Source organism: Alosa pseudoharengus, unplaced genomic scaffold (genome assembly GCF_046254945.1).
Source record: "Alosa pseudoharengus isolate Yale_2024_CS ecotype anadromous, Long Island Sound unplaced genomic scaffold, YU_APseudo_1.1 YU_APseudo_1.1_scf_17, whole genome shotgun sequence".
Classification (NCBI taxonomy): Eukaryota; Metazoa; Chordata; class Actinopteri; order Clupeiformes; family Clupeidae; genus Alosa; species Alosa pseudoharengus.
The window spans coordinates 12508140-12518139 of NW_027468640.1; the positions used below are offsets into that span (position 1 = coordinate 12508140).

At 42.2% G+C, this 10000-nt stretch overlaps 1 protein-coding gene across 11 annotated transcripts in view; it reads right to left on the reverse strand.

Annotated features, from left to right (window-relative positions):
* The window catches only part of LOC143127264 (phosphatidylinositol-binding clathrin assembly protein), a 94083-nt gene that overhangs the window by 10505 nt on the left and 73578 nt on the right, over nucleotides 1-10000 (reverse strand). For all 11 annotated transcript variants that reach the window (XM_076288649.1, XM_076288642.1, XM_076288641.1 and 8 more), the window contains 2 exons: nucleotides 8366-8422; nucleotides 566-682 (listed from right to left, as the gene is read on the reverse strand). In XM_076288649.1, the coding sequence (XP_076144764.1) occupies nucleotides 566-682; nucleotides 8366-8422 (174 nt within the window). The remainder of the gene's footprint in view (nucleotides 1-565; nucleotides 683-8365; nucleotides 8423-10000) is intronic.

The window sequence follows — 10000 nt, forward strand, 5'->3', positions numbered from 1 at the left end:
CTTGAAGGCTACTGCCACTGTGCTCAGGCTGTTTTTCGGAACACTTTCCCGTTCCAGGGTCTTTGTGGCTCTGACGTCAATGTTTTGTTCATCTTTCACAAATGCTGTGCACGGGAGCAAATTCACACTTTCCTGCATGCTTATGAAACTATGACTTCGCAGGAGGCTCTCTCTCTCTCTCGGTGTCTCTCTCTCTGTGTCTCTCTCTCTCTCTCTGTGTGTGTGTGTCTCTCTCTCTCTGTGTCTCTCTCTCTCTCTCTCTCTCTGTATGTCTCTCTCTCTCTGTGTCTTTCTCTCTCCCTCTGTCTCTCTCATATCTAGGTTAGGTTTTCACCGATGTCTGTCTGTTTGCTGGTTGGTTGTCAGGAATACGCACAAACGACTAGCCCAAATTCTCTGAAAACTTGATGTAGCGAGATGTAGCAAAAAGCCAAAGCACTCGTTTGTCTGTGTATGAGACAATATAATGTCTGGCAAATATAGGAAGGGTTTGACGGGGGATTTGACTCAATAGGTGGCTGGACGAATTCAGTTTTGGTTTGGCCAACATTGCGAGATACCGTACCTGGGCTCCGGGTATGGGGGCAAAGGGGTTGGTAGGTCTGAGGACAGGCTGGTTGTACATCATGGGCTGGGGGGTCATCACGGGCACCCCACTCATCTGGCCCATGTGAGGGGGGACCTGCGGGAGAGAGATGGGGAGGGAAAAGAAAAACATTAATGCACAAAAAAACCTTTCATATCATTGATGCTCCTGAAGGCTATGGTTACTTATATGTTAAACAGCCAAGAGACAGAGCGAGAGAGAGAGAGAGAGAGAGAGAGAGAGAGAGAGAGAGAGAGAGAGAGAGATGATAAAGGGAAAGAGACCCAGGGGTGGGGTGGATTCTGAAAGAAAATGAAGATACACACAGATATAGATAGAGAGAAAGAAGAAAAGATGAACAGAGGGGGTGGACAGAGAGAGAGAGGGAGACTAATAATGGGTGAGAGAAAAAGAAAGACAGGGTAAAGAAAACAATTGAAAAAAAAAAAAAAACAGGTAAGATGGAGGAAAGATGAAGAAAGATCGATTAGACAGACACTAATATCCATGTTTGTGTGCACACACATGTGCAGAGGTACTTGGAAAACACACAGTATAAATAATAAATGGCATGCACATTGCCAAAAGGCACAAAACATACCAGACATACAGTATAACCTATAGACTACACTCACAGCTTGTACAGTGCTCAGATCTGTATGGTGCATAATAATGTTGTGATGTATAGTATTTTCATGTGCACTTGTATATGTCCTTGTTAATCCAACGTCTTATAATGTCATATTATGCATTCTATATGTAGCCTATGCTTATGTTTGATCCTGCCCCGGCATACAGGTTCTACATTTGCGCCCCATGTGAAAGGATCTCCACAAGGAGGTAATGTCAAAGCCAGACTTCTCTAGCTGAGCCTTTGATGTGACGATAAATGGGGCAACTTTTCGAGCAGCGTTGCCAGGCAATAACATGACAGGTTCCTAATGTTTAGATTGGATGACTGCGACAATCTACCTGTGGATGATTTAAGTCCTCCGGGTAAAATATTGTTGCCTTATGGCAGTGGAAAAGTGTCCAAACAACAATGGACAGTAACACACACACACACACACACACACAAAGAGCTGCCCTGTGAAACATTGTACACAAGTGTGCTTCTAACACTGGGATGATTGGTATACAACCGACTGCTGATGCAGAAAGCATGCACCATTGTGTTAGTATGTGCCTCTCTCTGTGCAGGGATTAGGAAATCACATTCTGCCTCCATATGACTTGCTCAGGAATGTACAGTACATTGTGTTCTAACATGGGGAATATGAGCAAGTAGGAACTGGGATCGGCATTGTTGCCGTTGTTCGTGTACGTGTGAGGAAAAAATACAAAAGGAAGACCGTAACCCAGAAAAGGAGAATGTGAAAGTATGTTGTAAACCACCTTCTTTTGCTCAAGCAACTAAGTCTCGCTCTCTCCACATTGCACCTATCTGGGAGAATAACAATCTGAGTGGAGAGAAAAAGCCCCATCGATCGCTACAGATATTTCATCCACAAGAACATTCAGTCATTATCCATTCATCGCCATGCCAACGGAACAACTCGATTGCTAACTCTATCCCTCCAGAACTGAGGGAGTTCAGCAGCACAGTGTCGCCTATAGCAGGGGTTCCCAAAGTAGGGGTTGCGACCCCCCGGGGGGTCGCGGGACGGCGAGGGGTGGGTCGCGAAATGATTTCCATAAATCAAATAAATTTGGAAAAATTAAAATTCAGAAAAATTATGACTGGATAAGATCACCATTCACTGTAACCACCGCAAGTCATCTGTCAGCCGGCATGGAGGACGCACTGGTTGAGCTGTCATGTGACCGCACTTTGACAGCTCAACCAAGACAGATTTTAATTCCAAGACGCTTGCTGAGTTCTGGATTTCAGTCGAGAGGGAATATCCACAGCTATCCAAGGCCGCGATGGACGTAGCTACTGACGCCGTTTGGCTCCACATGCCTGTGCGAAAAGACTTTCTCTGCACTGACATATATTAAAAACAAATACAGATCGCGTCTAAATGTGGAGTATGATCTCCGTGTGGCCGTCTCCACAATTAAACCAAGAATGGACTTGCTGTGTTCTATCCATCTCATTAGATGAGGTTAACGCTGAAACATAGTTGCCAAAATGTAAATTTGCGCAGCAACAATGGGTGTGTTCGAAACGGGAGACAGCTGCCTACTGCCTCCCTCCCTACATAGAGAGCTGTCTCACTAGACATGACTTTGGATTAAATGCATCTTTTAAAAATGAGCGTAGCACTCTAGAATCTTTGGTTAACACTACGGTATGACGTTAGCAAAGGCCTGACGTAAAAACTAAATTAGCTTACGTAAGCTAGCAGGCTAACGGTATAAATTAGTTTACGGCCGGCAGATATATCAGACCAGACGCTATTAATGGTTACAACAATGGCATAATCAGATAGTAAATTGTTTATTTCTAATCTGTAATCTACAAATATAAGCAAAAATATAGCCGCAAGCGGCAATGGCGGGCCCGAGCACCTGCGGGCCGCAACCCGTGACATGTCGGAATCCAACAAAGCACCGAGGTGGTGCGTTTGTGAAATGTACATATTTGATGCGTGTGCTATTTGTTTTTGTATTTTATTTTCTGCCACATTTACTCGCTTGGCCAGGTGGGGACGTAATGCAAGGCAGGCCCATTGGGTGTCATCATAATCATAATACATATTTACCTGAGAAATTGCAGACCATTCATTTTAAGCAAAGAACATTTCTGATACACTTTTTGGTTGGCCAGATGGTGGCGCTATGTTAGGTATGAAAATTACACATGTGAATATCATAACAGTAATGATATCCAAAATGTTTGTAAACTTTCAGATCAATTACTTAAAGCATTGTCCATTTCTGGCACATTTACTGCTTGACCAGGTGGTGGCGCTATGCCAGGCAGGCCCATTGGGTATCTAGATATCATCATAATCATAATATCTATTAACCTGAAAAGTTTCAGACCATTTATTCAAAGCATAGAGCATTTCTGGCAAATTTCCTGCTTGGCCAGAAGGTGGCGCTATGCTAGGCCTGTGAATTACGCATGTGAATATCATCACAATAATGATATCCAATATTTTATAAAGTTTCAGATCAATCACTTAAGGCATTGTCCATTTCTGGCACATTTCCTGCTTGGCCAGGTGGTGGCGCTATGCCAGGCAGGCCCATTGGGTGTCTGGATATCATCATAATCTTGATATCTATTAACCTGAGAAGTTTCACACCATTCATTCAATGCACTGTGATTTATGACACATTTCCTGTTTATGTGGTGAGATATTAAAATCATATCAAATATATTACAACATTCCAAAATCCATTCACAATTTAACATCAGCGACATCTTGGCATAATGTTTGCAAAATTTCAAATGAATCTGGCAAACCGTCTAGGAGGAGTATGTTCAAATTGATCATGTGACATTAGTATAATTGTCATTCTTTCTGTTGCCAGTTGGTGGCGCTATGCCACACATGCATTATGGGCATGTGAATATTATCATTAACATGGTCTTCAATGACCTGTGAAATTTAAAACATTTCAAGCCATGCATGGTGAATTATGACACATTTATTGTTTATGTGGAAGGGTATTAAAATGAATAATTTCGCCATTTCGTCAAATTACAACATATCGGAAAAAAACTTCACAATTTATAATCAGGAACATCTCGGCATCATGTATACCAACTTTGACATGAATCAGATCAACCGTCTAGGAGGAGTACGTTAAAATTGATCATGTCCACAACGCACAAAATCTCAATTACCTCACTTCCTGTGGGCGTGGCTAATGGCATGTTAATACAAAAGTTGTTTGTTTTTGGGAGTTACATACACCCACCAAATTTGGTGTGTGTATCTAAAACTATATGCCAACCACAAGTCACTGTGACGTAAGGGGGCGCTATGGAGTTCCTGGGCAACGCCCGGTGCCAAGCTTTTATCCCTGTCTATTCACTGTACCACTTGATGTGTGTGCTAAATTTCATGCGTTTTCGATTATGTTAACCACCTCAAAATATTTGCCAACCACGAGATCAGTCACCTAAGGAGGCGCTAGCGAGTCCCTGGGCCACGCCCGGGGTCAAGCTCTTGTACCTAACTGCGATGCATGACACCTGACGTGTGTGCCAAATTTCAAGAGGTTTCGACCATGTTAACCACCTCAAAAACAGGAAAGCAAAAAAGTGGAATAACAATAATAATAATAATAATAATCCTTACAAAAACAATAGGGCCTTGCGCCCTTCGGGTGCTCGGGCCCTAATAAGGTCACACAAATGACATTTTAAACAAATTCAGCAGCCATTACCGATGTCATCCGCCATGTTTGTTTACCTTTCACAGCCGTTTCAGACGTTGCCGCAAGGGATTATGGGTAGGAGGGAGCATGAAGTGTGCATGGATGCTGCCTTCAAAAATGACCGTTATTTGGGAATTCTAAGATATCTTAAAAGGCAGCAGAATTTGTTTTTTCGGTTTCGAACCGCACTTGCTGCCTTGCTCCCCAGTTAGATATCTTAAAAGGCAGCAACTTTACCCGTTTCAAACACACCCATTATATGTTTACAACAGTTTGTGGATATTACCCTGACTGAGATATTCTTCTGTTAAAACAACATCAAAGACATAAGAAACTACAAATTTGACTTGCTTCTGATGTCGCAATATATCATACTTTCATAAAATCATGCAACGTACTCTACCTTGTCTGTAGACATTATTTCCAAAGCCAGTGCTGGATAAACAAATAGCGTGCGTGTGACAGGAAAAGTGCTTTGGTGTTGCTTTAAAATGGAAATTAAAGTAATGTTTCAAAGTTGCACTCATGTTACATGGATATTATTTTTTGACTAAGGTATTCTGCTTTTATCATATATTAAAGTTCTATATGTGAAATCATAACAGGCTGCTCTGTTCTTTTGTGTTGTCGTTAAGCCCGTGTTTGGATAAGCCTAGTGCGTATGGCCGGTGCGCACATTTTATTTTATTTTCTGAGTCACATCCAGGGATAGTGGGGGTCGCCAGTCTCTGGCACGGTTATTTTGAGGGTCGCGGGTTGAAAAGTTTGGGAACCCCTGTCCTATAGTATAGCACACTATGGTCATTCTTGTGCTCAATGCAGAGGTATGATGACCAGCTTTACCTGGTTGCTGACATTTGCGCAGATGAGTCAGGCTACACTCTACACTCGGCTGTCTGCAGAGTGAGCATATTTCTGACGCTGTTGCATGTTTCGTGTGAGTAGATATAATGAAGATGATGATTGTCTTATTTACTGTGTGGCATCTTTTTTAACTTGTCTTAACTGTTATTTTAAGTTCCTTTAACTTCTTGATCTTATCCTCTTTTTTTGTAATTAAGTGCTGCATTACCAAGTCAAATTCCTGTGTACATTTGGCAAATAAAGCGATCCTGTACCCTGAAAAGGATAATTTTGAGACCAACATGTGAAAAACTCTAGACTTGGTATAAATTAATATTTATGACTCTCATACATCTCAGTGGGTTAGGGTTTGTTAATAAAAACTCTTCACTGTCCACCAGTGGTGGAATGTAACGAAGTACAAATACTTTGTTACTGTACTTAAGTAAATTTTCCACGTATTTGTTAGCCTGGCAGGCCATCCTATATCATTGAAATGTATAGTCTGGAATCGAACCATTTACCTCGCTTAATCCAAGGGGCGGGCAGAGAATTGTCTTTCAAACTGCCTAGGCATGCAATAGGCCAGCGCTACGACCATATCCGTATCCGGTCGGCAAAACGGCAAATACATCCTTCTTCGAAAGGAATTACTTAAGTGCAGTGTGTTGCTCAACTTTCAAAGAAAAGCACAAGTCCAACTCCTCCAAAGTTGACGCCAACGCCGATTTAAACAACCGCTCTTCGTTAGCCATAGCCCCCTTCCTTGTTGTTCACCGTCACAGGACTGTCGTTATCCTGTTAAGCCCGCCTTAAGACTCTCTAACAAAATAGAGCGATGTGATTGGATGAAGTCCACGGCGTCAGCCAATAGAAATCCCTATGGTTTGATACTAGACGTACAGGCTGAGCAAATTAATTTGCCGCCGCTAGGGTGCGTCTAGATTTCTAGGCTACGTATTTGTACTTTACTTAAGTAGAATTTATAGTGCAGACTTTTACTTCGTTACATTTTACAGCAATTATTTGTACTTTTACTCCGCTACATTTCTACAGCACCATTGTTCCTTTTTACGATACATTTTATGATAAAAAAAATTTCTCTCTCTGACAAACACGTTTGTTTTACCAGAGGGCGGGGTTGCTACCAAAGATTCTGGAGCGCTACGTGCCCAGCTTCTAAATTTTTGATAAGCTTCTAGTCTAGACCAGGCAAAGCGTGAGCATGTAGCCATCTGCATTCGGTAGGCTATATTCACCTGACCCATGGCTACACTGGACATGCAACTGTGTTCTGTGCCTTTCTCTGTCTGTTATCTGCAGAGTTAGGGCTTCCTCTCCGATGAGATTGCTATCCACGGATTAGCGAAGTTACAGGCTATGCCCATGCTTCTGTCACACGTCTGATCATTTGCGGCAAAAATGACTATATAAAAAAAGAGTATTATAGAACCGCTGGCTGAAAAAAACGTAAAATTTTCCAGATTAGGAAATATTTCTTAATTGTGTGTGATCAAATAAAGAGGCATAGCCTACAATTGGGGGGTAGAAATGTGAGCGCTCATTCAATGTCTATGTGCGTCTGCGCAAGTGAAACTGAACCTAATCATAAAGACACCTTTCTCAGCAACTTTTCTGTTCAATCAGCAGAATTGGCGTTACGATCCACCCGACGTTTCCCTTGTCTACCCCGTTAAACTTCAGGCTCTCGTGTTTTGCTGAATGATATTTTACTCAGCAAATCACCCTAGTAGATAACCAGAATTACAGTTTCTAGAATTGTAAGTCAGAATGTAAACTGGGCCACAGATGGTAAGCACAATTGCATTAGCTTAAAACTAGTCGCGAAAAACCTAAAACTAGCTTAATTAAAATGCCACAGCCCATACAAATTTTTCTTTTAGAATATATATATATATATATATATATATATATATTAAGAGAATAAATCATTATGCAAATACTTTTACTTTTAATACTTAAAGTACATTTAAAAGCAGGTACTTTTTACTTTTACTTAAGTAGGGTTGTCATTGTGGTACTTTTACTTTTACTAAAGTAAATATTTCTCTGTGTATTTGTACTTTTACTTAAGTACTGAGTTTCAGTACTTCCTCCACCACTGCTGTCCACACTAATATGCAAACCCGCCGTTAAATTCACACCCAACTGAGAGTACTTCCAAAATGTTTTATGTGCCAGAAATCACTGTTGTGGACAGCAGGGCGAAACTGAGCAGTAATTATGCATTTTTCAAATTTGCCTAAGTGAGTATGAACAGGACCTTAGTTTCCCTGGCAACGGGATGCTGTGGCTCTGAGAATTATGAAGTCTGGACCACCTAAGTCTCTTCTGACATCTTTTATGACAAGCAGTCCCGCCAGAAACACCAAAGTCCAAGTGCTTCACGATTTTTTGAGTCTCTACATGTGTGCAATTCTGGGATAATAAAATCTACAGCTGGGCAATGGACATGGGGCAGTCATCTTTCTGCAGGTGTGTTATTTAAGGGGAATTTCCACAAGAATGTCTGAGAATATCTGGATGTGTGGCAGTGAACGAGACTTGTTGGTGTGTGTGTGTGTGTTTGAGACCCACCATTCCATACACAGGCACTTGAGGCGTCGTCATGGGAAATGCCATCGGTGCTGGAGCCTACAGACAGACAAGGAAAAACACAGACAGGCAAAAACAACCATGAGAAATGGAGTCAGGACAGGACACCAGGAATGAACCCTGACCTAGCCATCACATAACCCAAAACACACACAGGCACAAACACACACGCTCTTATGCACACACACACACACCAAACACCCCCGCCCGTACACACACTGCCACCCGCACAGGAGTGCACACACACACGCACGCCAACCCGCACAGGCATGCGTGTGCACACACACACACAAAGATTTAACAGCTAACTGTGGAGGTCTTTTCCAAACAGTCTACACACACACACATCCAGGCCTCTCTTCCTTCCTGTACGTTTACACACACATGTGTGTGATCTCTACTTCATGTCCAGTTAAATAATAAATCAGAGACAGACACACACATCTGTAGGTAAACTGCTGTCTACAAGAACACTGTGGAATTTTCCACCTTCTCCTGCAGAGACCTGGTCTGCCGTTGCTGTGATTCCAGCTCACAGAGCTCTTGGTTGAACCTGAACAGGCCTTCTACACACAGCAATGTGGGACTCCACAGAGAAGTACAGTGTATATATACACAGCACATCTAAATCAACAGTATGTGCATGAACTCAATGGGCAGCACTAAACTATTTATTTATTTATGTATCTATTTATCCTGTTTAGTTGTTCTTTCTTTTCTACCTTATCAGATTAAGCTACCCTTTCTGTAACAACAATTACCACCAACATTGTTGTGTATCTTATCTTATCTTCTGATCTTATCTAATCTTGAGGGATTGGATGGAGTAACCCATGTATCAGAGAGTGATGAACTACGATTGACAAAATATCAGCTGCGGAACTATTAGCTGTAAGAGCTCTCGTACAAAGCTAGCACTGCCAATCATGTGCGCCAAAGGGAAGTGGGTATTAAAAACAAGGAAGTTAAGATCACTGGTAAACTGGACAGGGTCAGCAAGAAGCACAAAGCTTTGGGCTTGGGTACTTACATAACCAGTATAGAACATTCCATTCTGCAGCGAAGCACGGACAGAAACCGCAGAAAGAGAGAGAAAGAGAAAGAAGTGTTGGATAGAGAGTGCAACAGAGAGAAAGAGAGGGAGAGAGAGAGAGAGAGAGAGAGAGATAGAGAGAGAGAGAGAGGGAGGGAGAGAGAGAAAGAGAGAGAGAGATAGAGAGAGAGAGAGAGAGAGAGAGAGAGAAAGAGAGGGAGAGAGAGATAGAGAGAGAGAGGGAGAACAAGCAAGAAGGGGCAGAATGAGAAAGTAAGAAAGAGAGAAAGGTTAGAAGTTGTACACATCAGACGGAAGCACAACAGGATGGAAGGGTGATTACCACAAAGGAAGTTGAGCAAGAAGAGAAATAAAGATTGAGACAGATCAGGAGGGAGGGAGAGAGACAGAGAGAGACAGAGAGGGAGAGAGGGAGAGAGAGAGAGAGAGAGAGAGAGAGAGAGAGAGAGAGAAGGAAGTAGGGGGTTAGTGACCATGTCAACAGAGCAAGCAGGATAAAAAAGTTAGCAGCAAGGTCATTAGGCTACGCCCTGAGACTATACAAGAGTCAAGAGTACAAAGTA